Source organism: Electrophorus electricus, chromosome 25 (genome assembly GCF_041902795.1).
Source record: "Electrophorus electricus isolate QZ-2024a chromosome 25, ASM4190279v1, whole genome shotgun sequence".
Lineage (NCBI taxonomy): Eukaryota > Metazoa > Chordata > Actinopteri > Gymnotiformes > Gymnotidae > Electrophorus > Electrophorus electricus.
In genome coordinates, this window is record NC_137521.1 from 10617936 (window position 1) to 10638067 (window position 20132).

Genomic DNA, 20132 nt, shown 5'->3' on the forward strand with positions numbered 1-20132 from the left:
ATTAAGGTCATGGTTTCGTTTCCCTGATCTTGCTTTTGTATTTTAACAGGCGATTCAGCTAATGATCAGCTCTCCAGAGGTATATGGTAGGATACACAACAGCACATTCCAGCTATTTAAGACCCATCAGAGGGTACCATATGGACATATGGAGTACCATTTACATACAGTACCATTTGGACAATCTAACTGCAACAATATACTAACCAAAGAGTCACTATATTTCTTACACGGTGTAAAGCACCCGCTATACTGTTATAAGCATTTACACATGCAACCTTCGTATACAAGCATTCTGCACATATCAGAGGTGAGTCTGAGATTGACACCATTTGAGAAAATACAGGGGTGACAATTTTATTGGAAAAAATGACCACTTAGTCCATTATCAGCTCTCAAATTGGTCTGAAGTATTTACAGTAGAGCGCAAACTGCAACAGAACAAATGCACGTGTACAAGGAGCAGGTAAGCCATAAATGTATATCATACATCAAGACAAGAGAGGAAGAAAGGTTCAGTTCTTTTATAAAGCATCGTTCACAACAGATTTACAAACATGGTCATAAATGATATTTTAGAAAAGAAATAAGCATTTATTTACTTAGCCAGTCTGAGCAAACTCAATTTTAAATACGTAAATTTGTTCCTCGTCAGCATCAACCGATGAGACAAAGACCAGAGACAATATTCTACACCCCCCCCCCCGCCCCCCCCAAAAAAAACCAGGGAAAAAAGGCTCTTTCATTTTAAGATGTTCTTTCTTATTTACAATGAACCTTCATGGTAAGTAGAACATAAATTAGAGCAGGGTGATGTAATACCGTTGGGTCCAGCATTTGAGCTGGCCAGAGCAGAATGAGATTGTGAGGAAGACCGTAACACTCTGTGGTTCCCACTTCCTGTAAGACCCACTTCACTTAATGTGCAAGAGCTTCTCGTCTCCTTTTAACCTCTTCCGCTTTGGCTGCACAAATTCGTCGTCCGAGTCGTCTGCTGCTTCGCCGTCGCCCTCCGCTCGTGGTCTTTTTTCTGCTTCGACGGGGAAACTCTGATCGGGGTAGATCTCTACCAGCTTCTCCTCAAAGAACAGACTCACGGCCTTGCCGGCCTCTGCCACCTCGGAATCGGCCTACGAGAGAGAGAGGGACAGCGGAGGGGACGGGGACGACATCGAAAGGAGTGAGAGACGAAGGAGTGAAGAGAAGGAGGAGAGAATTAGAGCAGGGGGTTAAAACTCCAAAAGTTCACTCGTCAACGCAGCTGACCCCAAACCCTCCATCGGTGTGTGTTACGGAACGGCTTACCTGTACATTACTCTGTTTCTCCTCATCATATACCTGGATTATTCGAGACATCTAAAAAAGGGGGCGATAACAGTACAATAAAATGGGGAAAAAAAAGAAAAGAAAAAAAAACAGAAAGGGGGAAGAAAGATTTTATACCATCTATACAGAGGTGACAACCTCAGCTGTATTTGAGGAGCACAAAATGTCCAAGGAGCACAATATTCTGTTTGCGCAAAAAAAAGAACGTCCACGTACTGTAGGCATTCAGCAATTTTCTCACCTATGCTTGTCCTGTCAATATTTCTTTTAAATCAGCATTTGCATAGGGAAAAAAAAAAAAAATCCCCTTTTCTCATCAAACACCCATAACTGGATTCCTGAAGGCCTGAATGACTATTCTGTATGCCAGGAGTGAAAATGTTATTCTGATTGGACATCAGGTATATAGTGCTTCTTTGACATAAATTCCATCATGCGTATTTCAAGGTCATCTGAAGACAGTTAAATACCATTATATTGCAAAATCATGTAAGAGAAAATAATGTTATTTGAAAAAGATTGCCAGAAAAGTTATGTTTTCACTCAACAAATAAGGCTTATAAACACCATGAATGCCCATCACAGATGGATAACTACTACAGAGTGAAGAGAGACAGAAGTACGAAGTTGAGGGTCATTTCAGTGGGGCCGAAGCTTTTGGTAGGTAGCATTGTGATCTTAAATAATTAGGCTTATTGAGGAATACAAGTTTATTGTGGAGCTGTGATGTGGTTTCATCCAATTAATTTAACACACACATTAAACTAACTTGCAACCATTCCCTGTTCCAATTTCTTTCTGATAAACTCATTCCCCATGTTAATCTTACTGTGACCCCTATACTGTAAACGACTTGGCAAAAGTCAGCATTAAGCTGCTAAATCAGCCTTGAAGCTGGCTATCCTAAGGGGCCCTACACCAGAAGATGGCCAACAGACACCAACATGGACAGATATAAACACAAACACACACGAGAAAATTAGAATAAGACTCAAATCATCATGAGTTTGTCTAATAAAAAATAAAAAGATGGAAATAAACAGTCTACTTAATCTAGTATGTAGAGAAAGCTACATACTTAGCATGTGATCTATATATAAAAACAACTGCAACATGCACATTTTTAAAAGCTCATTTAAACAGGCCACTCCCAGCACCCCAAGCACTACTGAAACTGCTGAAACATTGTATGAAATACACTGGGGACAAAAAAACCCCAACAAAGTACTTTTATAAACATTGTGTTGTATTTATGTTGTTTTATAATACCATAATAAACTTCAAAATAAGCTTCAACAATCAAAACGCCTTTGGAAATGCCTTTATAGTGCTTGTGAAGTTCTGATAAGAGATCCAGCCTTTCCAAAGACTTCAGCCACAGATCATAGAAGACTAAATAAGAGGAAGAAAATCTGAGGTTGGAAGTCCATTTACCTAGTTTTCATACTATTAACTTCCCCATTTTAACTAGATAAAACTGACAATGTTAGTGGAACACTGGGAAAGAGCATTTACATTGTATACATTTGGCAGACACTCTTGTCCAGAGCGAATTACAACTTTTCAAATCATGTTACAAAGGTAGGTGAGTGTAGTGTTAGGAGTCTTGCCCAAGGACTCTTATTGGTATAGTATAGCAATACCAATAGCACTTGCTCAGATGGGGTATGAACTCCAGTCCCCAAGAGGGGAGGCAGCGTTTTGACCCACTACAATACATCAACCAGATGTGTAAGAAAAGAGTTCCGTCCTCAGAGAGTTTTTCCCTTTATCACCACAAATGCAGTCAGAAAGTGTTTTTGAGAGTACATTTATGGTGAACCGAATTCAATAATCAAGCAATAATTAAAATGATCAAATGCCAATTTTACAATTCTAGTTTGATGGAAAGGTGTTAGTTTGAATTAATTAGCAACACAATGTGCACAACACAAAATGTGTCAAAAATATTTACAGTCCTGTGGTGTCTATTCGCTTGTTAGTGTGGACATTTGGACATGTGAAGTCTATATGGTGCAGCAAATGCATGCAAAAAAAAAACCAAAACACTTCTTGGACAGCGTGCTGCTTTCATCACCCCCCCCCCCCCCCCCCCACAAACACACACAAAGAGACTATGATAACGCCTGTGTCCCAGCATGCAACAAGCCCCCAATGCCTGGGTGGCACTGACACGCCCCCACTCACCTCATTGTACTTGGCACAGTTGCTGAAGACCAGACGGACGTCATACACAAAGTCTTTGGGGCTTTGGTAATGCTGCAGGTGCTTTCGCTGCAATTTTCTCTTCACCTGGTTCAGATCCATGGGGTGCTTTATGATCTTATAGTAGTTGGGCACCTGCAGTGACGGACACCAAGACACACACAGCCATAGAGTTCAGAGAGCAAAGACATAAGAAGCTATGGTGTTCAGAACGGGCCTAGAAAGGTAATGGCACATAAGCCGACGCTGAATGCTACTTGGAAGCTTTCAATGAGCATTTTAGGCAGAGATCATTTCTGCATGCAGGGCACGATAGACAGACCGTGTGTAATAGAATCTTTTATGATCAAGCTGATTTTATTATAGCTATTTGGTTATTCATCCAGGGACAAATTTTTTTTCCTCCCATGTTTTTCCAAGTCTTTCATGGCTGACATCTCTTGGCTCTTAAAATCTGAACATTTTCCATATCTCTATAAAATCTCTCTTAATGAAATATGAATATATGGAACGATTTAACCTTTTCACTGCATGGCTAGCCCTGCTGCAATCGTAGCCTCTATGCTAAACATGACGCACTGTATCAAGTTGAAGAGGACACAGAAGAGAGAGCCTTGGGAGCACAGCCCAGGTCTGCTGTCACCACTGGGGGGAAAAGGCTGTGGCCATGGTGTCATAGGAGAGGGGAGCGGGGATGTGGTATGGAGCTTACCGAGGAGGGAACTGGCTCCTGAAACTCCACACTCAGCTCATGGCAGAATAAGTAGAGAAGCAGGCGTTCGCATCTCTGCAGAAAAACCAGAAACAAACAAACAAACGAACAACAACAATAAAAAAAAAACAAAAAAACAGGAGAAATGAAAAAAGGCAGACAATGCATAAATCATGAAACTATAACTACAGACCTGGAAAAAATGTTATTGGATTTAAACGTTTGGACTTAAATGACCAGATGTGGTACAAACCAATAAATGACAGTCAAAATGACATCAAAAAGAAGAAATAGCACATGGATGTTGGTGCTTCTGGGCTTTAGGGTCAGGTTCTCAAGGGGAACTCACCCGCTGGTCCTCAGTGCTCAGGCTTCGCTCACTCTTGTCCTTCTTACTGGGAGGGTCGTCGTCGCAGTTATACTCCATCTCTGGGTTGGTCAGACTTCTGCAGAACGTGCACATCCAGTCTCCACTGCACAAGACAGGCAATTGCACAAGACAACTCAATTTCCAAAAATTAAGCTGACACAACCACATGACCTTTGGATTGCATATGGGAAATTCCATGAATGTCACTGCTACTGCTGCATACCACATACACATGCTATTTCCTGGACTGATTCAGAAGGCTGAGAAGTTGGAACAGTTGTAGAGGGGAAACAACAACAACACCAACAACAACACCACCACCATTAATTACAGTGCACCAAGTAACATTGCATAACATTTTTGATACCTCTATTCAATCCGGGTGCACTGATGTTATCCAATAAGTACAATGACACGCACTGTTAATCAATCAATACATTATACAATAATTAATGGTTTTGTTGCACAGTAACAGCACAGGTGTTATAAAAAGTGTTACGGACAAAGTAGGGAACGAACAAATACAAACAATTTCAATTTTCTCCTGCCTAGCTGCAACGGAAGGCATAGTGCTGGGATGCAGTGGCTGAGGCTATGGGTGTGGGTGTGGTACCAACCTGGGAGAAGAGCGCAGGACGGGGATGTGACAGGTGATGTGAAAGACTTTAGGGCAGCGGTCACAACACAAGAGCTCTCCCCCGTTCTGACACACCGCACACCAGTCTTCGTTGGGGTCATCCTCCTTTCCGTCGGTGCTCGGCTGGCTGTTGGCGCTTATGCTGGTCTGTGAGCTGGCAGTGGCTGCTCCGCCCCCCTGGGAGCCCCGCGCCGGGGGTGGCGCCTGACCGCCTGCAGTGTCCGTGCTACCGTTGGTCAGAGGAGTGCTGCTTATGCTGCTGCTGAAGCTCTGGTCCTGCGCCGAGCCGCCGCCGCCGCCACCGCTGCAGGATGTGGGTTGGCCATCGCCTCGCGGCTCCGTTTTAACGTTCTCTCCCAGGTTCCGCAGAACATCGTGTACTGAACCGGTGGACACGGAACCCAGGATAGGGAGAGGGGGTGTGACGCTGGCCTCTGGGCTGCTCATCTAAAGGGACGGAAGAGTGGGATACAAAGCAGACAAACTAATGGAACGCTGCAGCTGAACATACAGTTCTCCATTACAGGTTTCCAATGGAGAATGGGGAATGATCTCTCAAATGTACAAAAAACAAGCATGTCCAACCAGAGCTGTTTTAGGGAGTCGTACACGATCCATATCCTTAAGTGTTGCACGGTACTGCTGCAGTTATGGCAATGGTTACTAATGGTTACACTTTCAACCACAGAGGAACACTTTTTGGAAGCGTCGCCAGAGACACAATACCATGCAAGCGCTCCGCCGGCCGTCTTTGCTCCGTTCAGTCTTGACATTGGCCCCGGAGAATCCACACTCCTCCTCAGCTCCTGGCTCCTGCTTCACCTTCACCTGGTCTACAGCTGAGCTCCCAGTCCCGGACCTACCCGCAGACCCACAGCTACCGCAAACGCACGTGCACATGCAAACGCAGAGATATAGTCACTATGCTTTACTGCACAATGTCATTCTTCACATATATGGATCACTATTCACAGTGGCCAATTGTCTAGAATTTTTTTCCTTTTAAATAGTTCTTTGGTATTTGAAAAAGTGATATAGATCATGTTAGACACTGATGCTCCAAGTATGTTTCCCCACCAGGAATAATGCACTAGTACTGAGCTACACGTTTACCTGCCACGGCTTCCTGTGCTGGAGGAGCTGGATGGGCGTGCTGGAGTGAGCGAGGTTGATAACCCTGGAGGGAACAAAATAAACACACTCAAAACACACAAGGCCCTCAAACACAACATGGCACTTACATTTGCAAAGGCAGCCAAAAGTTAACAAGCTTATTTCACGCATGTCATCATGAATGGCAGTTACGCCATCAGACATACGCCAAAGACAGAATACAGAAGAAAGGACGCCCATCTTGCTCATTTCGAAGGAATGCACAATGTACCTGATGACCCTGGAGAGTGCATTAAGGGCCCTGGTGAGGGGTTGAGGTTGCTGGTGGGAGGCAGAGATGGCGGTTGTGTACTAGCAGAGATGAACCGGCTTAAGAGATTGTCCAACGTGCTGGAACCTGCATCTTCCAGCTATGAAGAATTATTTCAATAAGCAAACATAAGCAAAGTTCTTACCACTTTGTCTTGACAGAGCAAAAACAATAGAACTGCAGTTCTTATTATTCTGAGTAAGGGAACACCGCATGATGCTAAGAGCGACGCGGGCGGCTAGCAATAGCTACGGCTGGAGTGTACCTGGATCGGGGGGATGTCTGGGAGGCAGGGAAGGTTCTCAGGGTTGGTGACAGAGGGAATGAGCTCGATGGGGCCCACCACAGGGCTGGTGGGCCCCCGATGGCCAAGAGCACTGGCCATACTGGCGCTTGTGGGGCTGGTGGGGTTGGCAGCGCTGACGTTGTGTAATGATGCCACGGGGAAAGGCCCCGCGTGGCCGGGGTTGGAATGCTGCAGGAGGTTGGAGAGAACACGGTCGTTTTCAGAGGAAGGCTGAGGAGGGATGTTAAAAAGCTGGAATGGGGAAAGACGACAAGCACCGCAGTTGGTCTGAGAGACTGGAACTTCCCTTTCCATCACACTAGAACAGAGGTATTGAGCTCCAGACCTTGATTCTGAATTTCCAATCCCAAAAATCAGTTGACTAAACGGTTTATCTAACTCTCTGTCCATACCCATGACGCCTGGATAAAGGGAGGGCGAATACTGGTAGAATCTGCACCTTAAGAGCCACCAATTAAATATCTATGCACTAATGACAAAAATGACAAATTAGAAAATTTAGAATTGGATTGTAGGTCAGGAGCTGAAAACCTTGCACTAGACTCTTAGAAAACAGTAGCAGATCTAAAGAACAGCAGTACTGCCCAGTTTACTGATTCATCTTCATAGAACGCACCATGAAATCACCTGACTGGCTAATAACAAGCCTTCATAAGGTATATGGTTATCACGCTGACTGAAGAGCAGCTTCTCCTGCACACATCTTAACTTCTTACAACATTAGAAAACCATCCAAATGGAACTAGAATTACTACAATACAAAGCCAACTGACTTCCAATCTCAAAACTACAACTGTTCACATTAGATGCTACACATGGGGATTTCAATTCCAAGCCTGGAGAGCTCATACACAAAGAAAGGAGCAGAACATGCAGGCAGGTTGGCTCAGGGTTGGAACTGAACTCTTCACAAGTGCGCACCTCCAGGAGCAGCACTACACTCTGCAATATCACGATGCTGACCTGTCTCTGGAGCTGTGGTTGCATCATGGGGTATGGCTGGCCGTTGAGGCGGGGCTGGGTCACGGGCATGCGGCTCTGAGAAGTTGTCATGCGCAAGTGAGGGGGTGGGGGATACATGTGGGCAGAGCCGTTAACCCCCTCCCTCTGCAGCGACTGCATGCTGATGAGTCTGGGAGGCTGAAACAGAGAAATGGTGCTAATTAAACAAAAACATGTGTGGTGGCATACATGGATGTTAGCATATTTAGCTTTTTGATTACTAATTTCTGTATACTAATCCCTGCAATGCTCAGTAACCCCCCCCCCCACCTCTCTTCACATCCACCTACCCCAAATACACTCTTCCACACACCTCCACCAAATACACAATCTCACCAACACCTCCACCCAAAACACACTCCCACACCCATGCACACGCCTGCCCAAAATACACACACAGCCCAAACACACACACTGCTGCCCACCCCAAATACACACTCCCACCCCAAATACAACCCCCCCCGATCCCAAATACACACTCCCCCACACCCACGGTCACCTGTTGCTGCATCATTTGTGGTGGTCCTCCTTGCCGAGGATGCTGGGACATCTGGGAAGCAATGCGCATCTGCTGCTGTATCTGCTGCTGATGCTGTTGCTGCTGTTGCTGCTGCTGCTTCTGGGCAAACGCAGCCTGCTGCATGTGCTGCAGGCGGAGCTGGGCCAAGTTGATCTGCCCGGGGTGCTTGCTGCCTGGGCCACCGTGCCCGGGGGACAGCTGCTGACCAATCATCATGTTGGGAGGGTGGGTAGGAGGCGGTGGCACCTTCTCAATCACCAGGTTACCTAAGGTAGGCCAGGCATACACAACTTATTTCTCAGATCTTCAAGGCTTCTCAAAGACCACACATATGGCATCATTTTGGTATAATTTTGACAAAAGTGACCAGAGAAGTATGGTGCTCCGTAACCCCGTAACCCATCCTTTGATGGACTACTTAACAGTTTGGTTTTTTTTACCAAGGTTGACGACGTTCTTGGCCCAGAAGGTTGGGTCGCAGAAGAACCGGACTGCACCGTTGGCTGCAGGTACTGGGTCAACACGCGCCTTTAGGGCACTGCGCAGCTGGTATGTAATCTGCATATCCAAAGCAAAGGGAATCTTGTCAGAAGGGGCTTTAAATGCCCACAACCCACTACCCAAAAGGACAACAGAATTTAGTAAATAAACATAATCGCTCTTATTCCCTGCATTTGAAACTGCATGCTCATGCCATGATGTAGACACAGCTCTCAGAAATTAGGAGTCTTTCCTGCACGGTTTACTGTTCCACTGAGAGGAATCAGGCATTAACAGATTTCCACCACATGGTCAAGTGCTTATTACTCTTATTTTGCAGAAAACCTTCCTGAGGTGTTGGATCTCAGCATGCAAAAACCTTTATTATTTGAGTCTAATATGTCTGCGTAAATTACTTTAAAATGGTCGTTATGTATGAAAGGTGCTATACAAACAAACCTGCCTTGCCTCTCCGACAGCTGACGCTCACTAGGGTTTACTGTTTCACTAGTTCTCACCTAACACAAAGTAGTAGTGAAATAGGAGGTCTGCGTTTGAGGAGGAAAAACCTTCAAATGTGGTGCGACAAGCCACCACTAGAAATGATTCTCATCCTCTCCTTGAATCTGTTCTATTGCAGTTTACACTGCATGAATGTACTGGCTAAGACATTTCAATAAAAGAACACATGCAGATAAATTATCCAAACCCAGCGTCCCAGTGCAGGCAACACTACTACCCAACACGCTTTGTTGGTGCATTTTCAGTGAGTTGTGTTTCTAGACAGATTACAAATCACACGAGCTGTGCTTCAGGAGTGATTAAAACACATCAACAGAGACACTGAGTGGCGAACAGGATAAAAGACCTTCAATGAATTACAGGTTTTCCTGATAGCGCTGCAGGTTACAGATCTCTGATCAGGCTAAACACAAGACCTTAGTGGCATCACTGGACAATGCCTTCCAAACGCCTTGCAGACTCAAAAATGTTAAAATATAGCCTCAGTTCTCAAAGATCAAGAAAACAAGCAAATAAATGTAAAAAAATTAAGGCCCACGGTCTAAACACGGCTTTAGACGGTCAGTTAGTGGGCAATGATTAAGGCAAGCCTTGAGCAGCAAATGAGTCAATGATTAATTCAGTCACATAGGTTAACATGAATGGAGGCCTGTTGGAGAAAGCTGGCCAGTAGCTGTGGCCCAGCTAGCTCGGGGCAGGGCTGCACAGGGATCTCACCAGTCTTTTGCTATAGAGCAGTGCGGTGCTGCTGCCGTTGCTGATGGCCCAGTGGGTGAAGCGTAGCACGTGCAGGACCTGCTGTGACACCGCACCGATCTCCCGCTGCTGGTTCATCAGCTTCATGCTGCGCTCCTTCGTCACACTCTGCAGGGGCACACACATACACGGGTAGCCGTAAGGGCACACGTGCAGACACACACACAGGAGGGGGTGGCAAGGTGTTCTGGTTCTGGGTTTTAACAAAACACACACACAGCCAGGCAGGGGGCTCATATGGAACCGCTGGAGTTCTAGGTTATTACCGAGACACAGACGTTTCAGTGGACAAATTACACAGTTGTCTGCCTTAAGTCTTTTATAGAGCACCTTGTTAGTATAATTATCCCTGACATCCAAAGAGATCCAAACTCTGGGAAGCTAGAGGTCACCGTGATCAGACTCTAAGGGAGTTGGTCATCTCCAAGATCAGACTCTAGGAGCTGCTTATCACCATGATCAAACTTTTAAAAACCAAAAGGAGGCTTATCTCCACAGAAAAAACATAGTCAGAGCAGGAAGAGGTGTTAGCGAGTTTGAGGCATTTCTGGCAAGTGTTTATTTCTGCATCACTGCTGCCCTCATACCTCTAGCTGTTGAAGCAGAGATTTGCCCTTCTTGTTGATTTCATTGATGAGGGTAAAGACAGCTATCTTAATTTCATGCTCCACCTTCTTATGTGTCTCATTCACCTCCTTTATCCTGTAGCGGGAGAGAAAACAGATGCAACAAATTACCACTGGCTAAAAAAAAAAAAAGGGCGGAGATTCAGCTGTGGCAGAAGCTATCGTTTGTAAACATGGCGTGTCCAAGCTTGGTAAGAGGGGTGTGGAGCAGGAGTGCTTCCTGCTGCGTCACCCCGTGGATCCAGACACGTATGGTCTGATAAAAAGCTGATGAGTTGGATCGGGTGTGTTATGGCGGGATAGCTATGCTGGGTCACAGCCCAGCAAGGTTGCAGTCACACTGCTGCGATTTCAACACACATCTCAGTCAGGGTGACGTCACCACAGGGTTATATCACTACAGCAAGCTGAGGATGTCCAATATGTCCACCTCTCATTCACCTTCTCATGCACTTTTGTTTTTCGCACATTCAGATGAGATCAGAATGTGACCAGTTGCTTAATTTTCTCTGTACAAAGATGGGAGAACTGGAGAAAAAGGTTGGTAAAGGGGGGGGGGGGATATCTATATCTATCTATCTATCTATCTATCTATCTATATAGATATATATAGATATATAGATATAGATTTTATATATATATAGATTATATATATATAATCTATATATATCTATATCTATCTATCTATCATTATATATATATAATATATATAATATATATATATATATATATATATATATATATATATATATATATATATATATATATATATCTATATATATATCTATATATATCTATCTATATATATATATAATTATATAGTGTGTGTGTGTATAAAATTTATAACATGCATCAGAATATGAAATATCAAATTAATATATAGATATATAGAGCTATATAGATATACAGATATGTTTTAAAAGAAAGTAATAACAGGCAAGCAATATTTGAAGGTCATGACTTAAGATCATGTGGAGATGAGCTGCAGTCATACCTGTTTTGAACCTGAGCTGCAGAATACTGCACATAATTCCTCCTCTCCTGCAGTTTGGCCATTAATGCCTCAATTATTCCTTTCTGATTCTGAAAAGCCTCCTCCAAGAACTGGTACCTGTCACAGGGCAAAAAATATTTTTAATTAGGCCTCTTCGCACATAATACCTGCAATCCGCATGTTCTCCATATGTGAAGAAACCCCACAGTATTACATTATAAATGTCTCCATCATGAGCAACAGTTGTTAAGGTGTAGAACACTCTGGCCAGTATATTCTTAAACGGCAGCTATATATTCTGTACTGTGCAGCTGTTAATATATTCCTAAATAGCAGACAGGCAGTGCTCGTGTAACAGCCTTGGATAAACCACTGGATTAAGACCCCACATGTCCACAGGTGTTTGTTCTTCTTGTTCTGACACGGCAGACAAACGACATTTGAGGCGAGTGAGTACTGGCAGCGTGATGCACTGCTGCAGTGGCTGATGCTGGTACAGGACACGCGTTTACCACCCATAGGACCTGGGATCAAGGGTGTGCGGCTAAGCGTGGAGGGCTGACCTATGCTCTTTGTGCTCCAGCAGCTGGCAGTCTCTGCAGGTCAACTTGTCACAGGTCTCACAGAAGAGCTTGAGCGCCTCCTGCTTGTGAATGGGGCAGAAAACCGTCCTCTGTCCTGAAGTACCAACTGACTCTGCAGAGAAACACACAGCTCAAACAGGCTCAGACCCAAAACACCAAGACCCATCATTTTCAGGCTCTCACAAGAGCTGTATGTTGGAGGTGGAAGACATGGAAGAAGTATTATTTATTTACATGTCTGTCACTTACCCCCTCACCCCCTCAACCATGATACACAGTTCAGGTCCTCATGCTCTAACCACAGAGTTAATGAATAAGCAAAATCTGAACAGCAATACACATTTTTTAAAAAGCTTCTCAAAAGCTCATGGCCCTGTCATAAGATATTTAACTGTACAAAAGCACCTGGCACTTTTCACTAGTGTTGGACCAGGTATAGACACAGCAAGCAAAATGCTTTAACAGTAACCATGTACCCCACTAGCCAGCTAGTGCGAGCTCAGCAAAGAAACTGAGCCAAATGTAATGTCATGCATCATTAATGACTGAAGAAACTATGCCTAATCTAGGTCATGTAAAGTTTGTACTGCACATCACTCAGTCCGAGGACAGGAGAAAAAAAAACAAAACATTTTTTTCTCCTTTCAAAGTGCCTGTCTACCTCCCTCACTCCTGTGTAGCCATATGTTTTAAGAGTCCCTCTCCAGATCTGATTGAGGCGAGGGAGACTGGAGGCAGTAACGAAAACAGCATGGGCCGAGCAACTGACTCACTCAAAACTCTGCCTGTTACCATAGCAACTGCATTGCGATTGCCCTGCCTGAAGAACTGAGGCCAGGACTACCACAGAAAGATCTCTGAGCACATTGACTGCTTCTCAGATCATGTATTCTACTACATGAACTGAGAAGAGTTTTTTAAATTTCATATCTCAAGAGGACAAAAAAGCTTTTTATTTATGAATCTGAGGGTATAATATTGCCTCTCATGTGGTTTAAGTGCAACATTCAGATTTCTGACCACTGGCGAGTAGCACTACTCATGGGCCTAATCTGGAAACGTACCATGCGAGACCTCCTCTTTTTTGCGTATTGTATGGTCCTTGGTAAACTTGACTCTCTGGTGTGCTTCAATGCATGTCTTACACAGCCATTCCCCACACTCCACACAAAACCCAATGGCATTGGCATTATCTTCACAGCTGGTGCAGACCTGCAGTTACAACACACACACACACACACACACACACACACACACACACACACCGACACCACATGCACGGTGTGTTGAAGCATTTTTTCTTCCCGATTTGTGCATATGCAAAAAACAGTTGATTATGAAAAGGCGGATGGAGTGCTGACAGTCACAGGTGACTCCAGCTAAGCACACTCTTACCTGTGTAGATTTTTGTGTTGAAGTGCTAGAGACCTCAGTTGTGTCCTTCACAAAGTAATTGTCCACCATGTCAGTCTGTTTGTATTCGTGGTAGCAGACCAAACACCGCATGACATTCACTGGTGTTGGGAATCAAACAAGCAACAAAAAAGATGCTGTGTTAAAGCGCCATGTTGTCAAGTGTACACCGATGTACAAACATACAGACTTCTCTGATCTACTCTACCAAACCACTACAGCGTCAAACACTTCTGCAGATCTTTTGTAACAAACTATAAGCTCCATTGTGAAGATTTAACCTGTTCTTGGTCTATAAGAGCAGGCTCAGACTTCAGCTGTGTGATTTTGACAGGATATCTGCCAACAGGGACTGTTAACTGGAAGTGTTTAATAATGTTGTATGTGAGACTTTCCCCCCCAAAACCTGGTATTATTTAAGCACTCAGGTAACTGCTTAGAGATCTGATGTTATATGGAAGCTAAGCTCATCCTACAGTATAGCTCTGGAGTAACCGTAGCCAATATCGGGTGAAGTTTTTACTTGAATCTGTTTTCATCAAAGATGCAGCATGAGCCTAAAGAGGTACTTCTTGCTTCATGAACACTCATGTAGCCCAAAAACTTAATCAAGACAATCTATAAGAAAAAAGGTGAGAGATGTTCCATTGGTCATCATCTTAAGCTATGAGGTTGAGAAATCCTGCACTGTAAAACGGATATCCCACCACATAAATACACCAATTGGCACATATGCCTATATCCAAAATAGGCATATGTGGCATTTAAAAACAACAGACCAAAAAAAGAAACTTTTGCATTCATTTTAACCAAAATAACCACCTCTAAAGCTCAGAGGAACTTATCCATTACATACCGTCATGTCAGTATATTTATTTTAAAATTTGTCCTGATTAAAACCTTTATTCATAATGTTTAATACACATTTCATGTTTGTCTGCAATGGCCAAGAGAGATGTTTTTTTTCTTTTTTTTTTTTTAATTAAACACAAAAGTACTACAAGGGCATTAATGTATCCATAAAACTAATTAAAATATATTTTAGTCTAGCTTTCAAATTTAATGCTGAGTAATAAGACTTCTCCCCCTCCCCCATTCCCCCAGCCCCCCTAATCTCCTTGATATGCCATCAATTCACTTCCCCCCACCTAACCAGCTACAGCCAGAACTGGTTCAAGCCGGTTTGAGCCGGTTTGCACTGGCTTCTACTGCATTCAGCCAGTTCCCCCTAAACCCCAGCTGTACTAGCCTGTCGATGATTGGCTGGTGAGTGCAGCTGAAGAGAGCCACTGTAGAGAAGTGATGGTCTCTCTGTTCTTCAAGTGCATGACCACTGCAGTGGATTTACTCAGTCCCTTCATTCACTGGAGGCAGCTGGGTGCTCCCCAAGTCATATCTACTCCACAAAACACCTCGTGCAAACTGGTACAGTGGTACTGAGAACAACTAATAATCATAACCACTAGTAAGTACTGTATTGTAAATAAATATTGTAAATAAGGGCTTATTGTAATTTTTTTTTCTCTTGTAAGTCGCTCTGGATAAGAGCGCCTGCTAAATGCTGTAAATGTAAAAGAATACTTACAACAAAGCCCTTTTCTCCCAAAAAAAATCAGTTCTTATGGGATTGTGAAATGAATGCTTATGATCAGTATCCACATGTTATTTATTTTTACTATGTATAGATGGAATTGATATGGTAGTTGTATATAACCAAATCCTATCAAACACAAGCTTCTCTTTCAGAGCTGAGATACAAATAGCCATTTCCAAAAATTCTTCATTCTGTACAGTCAGTTTGAGTAACACATGGTCCAGGTTTCAAATTACTATCTGAATTCTGTCATGAAGAACACCATAGCATATGAACACACAAAAATGTATCCACACCCACCCACACACCTACCCACCCACCCACACACACACCTACCCATGGTGTGTAATTCAAACTCCTTGCTCTGTCAGAAATTAGTCTTGCCTGTACAACTTTGGGCTACATCTGAACTTTGCCCCAATATCACACTAAGGTAAGCATTCGGTGTCATTGTCATGAAAACATAAAAACAAATACACTGACAAAATGTTATGAACACAAATTACATCCTCAATGACTTGCATTTACAAATCAGACAGAGATTCTCTCTAAACAACGATTTGAAGTGTATGAAACCACCCACCTCTACAGACATGATTTTTAAAAACAGAAATGTATCCAAATAAATATAAATAGCCATCAGATTTCCAAGTCAAAATAAATATCTATTAAGTTTGTAAAGTAGCAATATTAAGAGAAAAATCAGTAAATGAGTAAATGAAGCAGCAGACAAAGGCGAAATGTCACTTTGGGTAAATGAGCAAATGGACCCATGGCCATACTGAAAATGCAAAGGGGTCCGCAGACACTTTTACTTTTTTCAGGACAGATGAAGGTTAACAATGCCAGTGCCACACAGTCATACATTAGGCTCAATACACATGTGCAAGTTATTAGGTTAAGCATTGGAGCGCTGGACTACATATTACTACTGTTCAAACCAACAGGTTCCGCAGCTGTAAACTATTCGTCTTAATTATCCAGCCTAGAACGTACTTAAGTGGTAGATTTCTTCTTTGGGGTATTCAAGATCGAACATTCCACTCCATTTCAATTAGTAAATACGAACACAAGCAAATAATGAAACTAAGAGGATTAATATAAGCACCCCTGCCCATGCCCCTTAAATCAAAAAAGAAAAATAAGATGACATAAGTTATATTTTTAAGTACACCATTTAAAAATCCATATTTTTAATTTTCTTAGAATACAATATGAAATCATAAGTCTTGATATTTTTATAAGCAGACATGATTTAACCAACTAAACTAAATCAATGATATACTACTGTCCCATAAGATGCTCCAGTCAATAAAGCAACAAGTGTAGTTGATTCATAACCCTCTGAGACGGACTGGCTCCCCATGACAACTGTACCATTGTGAGCTCGAAGTATAAGGCAACAGGGTCACCAACACTATGGGGCTACTGCTTTATGGACACCTGCAATTTGCTCGTGTTTTCCCCATCTTTTTTGCCAATACTGACAGTGACAAACAGCTGACAGACGTACATCAGACAGTTTTAGAAGCAACATCATTACAGGTCATGTCAGTTTTATTGAGCGCACACGGACTTTAGTAAGCCGCTGCTCACTGTGGTACTCCGTGTGCGTAGTCAGAGTTTGAGACCTCATGTCTAGCTTCTCAGTGCACTTAAAGTAAATCCCCCGACCCCTGACTGAAAAGTCGGAATGCAAAGGTGTTTCAAGCATTCTGACCAAAGGAAGAAAAAAAAAAGAAGAAACATGACCATCAGGAATGGATTAGGGTTAGTTTCAGATATATTAATTTCATCATTTGACCGACTTATCTAGCAAGCTAGCTATGAAGATGTCAAGCAGTGTTGAAACCGAAGGAGTCGAGTTAACGTTATACCTGTGTAATTAATCGCCTTACGCCCCTGTCGCATGTCAGAATGTGTTGACAAGACGCAGTCGCGTCAGAAAATTGTCCAGTAAAAACTAGGTGCTTCAACTAGCTCAGACCGCTGTTTAAAAGAAAGCTAGCTAACCTATCCTAGCTATCCCAGTTAGCTAAGGCTGCCTGCTAGTTAGCGAACATAATTAATTCACCACAATCTTAGTGTCTGCTCTTGTTGTCAATCATTGTCTCGGACTTAACAGCGAAGTTAGGTGTGGGCTACTTATTCCGAGAAATACCGAAATGCGACATTAAAAAAAAAATAACGCCTATCCTGCCATTTCCACCGGTGGGAGTCAGTGTTAGCGTTAGGACGGGTAAAGCCATTCGTTTGAACCGCAGCGTTGCGTCTGCTGGTTTGTCATCTCCGTAATGATAACTGGGACCAGTCCCCGAGCCTTCCACTCACCGATGTGTGTGTCCTGTCCGTGCGGGCCCGGGACTCCCACGCTGATCTGGCGCTCCGGTTGCGGAATGCATTTCAGGCAAAACGAGTGAAGGCAGGGAAGGAGTTTTGGTTCGCAGTCGCGATTCTGAAGACTTTGTTTACACACCGCGCACGTATCCAAGAGGTTGATCGGGACGGCGGGCGGAGCTGATATGGGAGTCGGCGTTTCGACGGTAGGGGCCGGGGATGTGCCCGCGGCGGTGCCGTCTCCCCCGGGCACCGTGGGCTCTGCGCCCTCGACGTTCGTCGTCCCGTCTGGAGTACTCCGGTCGGCGCCGACTTCCCCTCCTCCAGCGGTCTCGCTGCCTTCGCCTCCTCCGCCACCGTCGGCGGTGGGTGTCGGCGCTTGCGAAACGTTTTCTCGAGGCTGTCCGTCACCTCCATCCCTCTGCGCGGCGTCTTGAACATTTACCGAGTCCGAGTGTTTAGCCCCGGCGTCTCCATTGACCGCAGCCGGGGGTTCCACCTCCATGCCAGCCGAGCTCTCCGTATCCCCTTGGCCTTTGTTGTCCGCCATCTTTCCTCCTCTTTGAACCGCCTGACGTCCAACGCGCTCTGAACATTCTGGGAATGTGACGTCATCACGTCCGACGCGCTCTAGACGTTCTGGGAGTGTGGCGTCATCACGCCGCGGTGAGGTCCGTTAACCCGGTTTGTGGTTTGTTTAAAAGCAAAAGCGCCGTAATTTATGGTGGCCTTCTGAAAAGTTTTAAATCAATTGCTACGGCAACACAGTTTCTAAAAATTTCAAACTAAAACAGCTTTACTTTTATTGAAATAATACTATAGAAACTGGTACCTTTTGACTGATCATTCTCGAACTACAGTACCGTATAAATACATCTGAGAAGGCAACTATTTGTCCTTGAATTAAAAAAAAAAAGTTTACAAAGTACGCTTACATATACATATATTTATTTGTATAGTTTTCAATGTAAACTAAAAGCCTATACTCTTCGTATGCAGTGACAAATGAAAGTTATTTTTGTTATAGTCTCTAAGAAGACTAAGAAGTCTCTAAGAAGACGTCTGGTAATGTTTAAAAAATCCTAGAATATAGGTTAGCGGATTTTTGTTGGTTGCGATGGCATACGTCTCTTGTCTGTTAGTAGAAAGTCCCACATAACCATTAAGACATTCCATAAAGTCCGGACACTATATATTTATCAACTGTGCAAGCAAAGTGTCTATGTATGTATGTATGTATGTATGTATGTATCTATCTATCTATCTATCTACACATGTCTGAAAGTTCTGTTATATATATATATATATATATATATATATATATATATATATATATATATATATATATACACACACACACACACACACAAATTCAAAATTGTATACAGATTCCACAGAAACAGACCGTTTCGGACAGAGAGAGAGAGAAGCACTTTACTTGCCCAGCTGATGAAGGACCGAAACGGTCTGTTTCTGTGGAACCTGTATACAATTTTGAATTTGTTTGTGTGTATATATATATATATATATATAAAACAACAGAGGTCCTTAAGCAGGAGGAAAAGGAGATATTTAAATCATAACATTCTTTCCATTGGGGTTCTAACGTTACGAAAGTATAGATTGGTTTTGTAATTGCACTGCTGCCATAGCAACAACTGGCAATGCAAAAATATATAGTCTATTAGTATTAAAATGTGTTGCAACTGGAAATGACAAATCCTTAATTCTGATGGTCCGAACGTGTTCAACAAATAGACCAACTGTCCTTCCTTTGGTTTCTCCAATGTAAAGCTGATTACATCTCTTGCGAATAACACAGTAGACAACTCCAGCAGTAATACATGAGCAGGAAAGGTTGATGATCCTTTTGTGCCACTTATATTAGTTGCTGTGTTAATAAATGTACATGTAGCACATCTAAATGTACATTCCTACATGTGGCACATCTAATTGTACCATATTTTGGTGCACATTTATCATCCTCTGAAGAAGCCAGGAGTTAGTATTATACTCAAACACTTCAGAATCCCCCCAGGGATGATGCAGAGACCACATCTTTTTAAGGTTCCTCCACAAATCTCCTACGGCTGAAATGTTTGTTGAGAGTGAGGATCCGTTGTCGTCACCCACTCTTCTTCATGCATTACTGCAGGAGTTTTCTGTGAATATTAGCAGCAAGAGCTGTAGTCAGCTTTGCATTGCAAAAACCAAGAGAAGTTGTTGATCATAGTTGAACACTTTTGGACCATCAGAATTAAGGATTTGCCATCGCTGGTAGCAAGGCAGTTTAATGGTACCCAGGTGCCCTAGTATTCAGTTAC

The 20132-nt window shown here is 43.2% G+C and overlaps 1 protein-coding gene across 3 annotated transcripts; it reads right to left on the minus strand.

Annotated features, from left to right (window-relative positions):
* Positions 1 to 343: 343 nt before the first annotated feature.
* trim33 (tripartite motif containing 33) lies at positions 344 to 18673 on the minus strand. 3 transcript variants are annotated; one of them, XM_027009986.3, is made up of 20 exons: positions 17803 to 18666; positions 13860 to 13978; positions 13529 to 13676; positions 12444 to 12576; positions 11881 to 11997; positions 10848 to 10962; positions 10222 to 10368; positions 8943 to 9060; positions 8482 to 8768; positions 7944 to 8120; positions 6939 to 7148; positions 6635 to 6773; positions 6364 to 6427; positions 5977 to 6127; positions 5231 to 5697; positions 4593 to 4716; positions 4244 to 4318; positions 3514 to 3666; positions 1306 to 1356; positions 344 to 1130 (listed from the first exon to the last, which is right to left on the minus strand). In XM_027009986.3, exons 1-20 carry the CDS (start codon positions 18356 to 18358, stop codon positions 915 to 917), a joined length of 3567 nt encoding a protein of 1188 aa, XP_026865787.3. In that variant the 5' UTR covers positions 18359 to 18666; the 3' UTR covers positions 344 to 914. The 3 variants fall into 3 exon arrangements, with proteins under 3 accessions (XP_026865787.3, XP_026865785.3, XP_081563496.1); XM_027009984.3 differs by having other exon boundaries at positions 6939 to 7211; XM_081707370.1 differs by lacking the exons at positions 344 to 1130; positions 1306 to 1356 and adding an exon at positions 1363 to 2718 and having other exon boundaries at positions 6939 to 7211; positions 17803 to 18673.
* Between the last annotated feature and the right edge of the window lie 1459 nt (positions 18674 to 20132).

What these genes read in the sequence shown, in the direction of transcription:
- trim33 (XM_027009984.3), bottom strand. Translation starts at nt 18,358, where the DNA reads ATGGCGGACAACAAAGGCCAAGGGGATACGGAGAGCTCGGCTGGCATG. An exon ending in AAAAGAGGAGGTCTCGCATG is followed by an intron (nt 12,577 to 13,528) that starts GTACGTTTCCAG and finishes GTTTCTCTGCAG; the next exon opens with AGTCAGTTGGTACTTCAGGA. An exon ending in AGCACAGGAAGCCGTGGCAG is followed by an intron (nt 6,128 to 6,363) that starts GTAAACGTGTAG and finishes CGTTTGCGGTAG; the next exon opens with CTGTGGGTCTGCGGGTAGGT.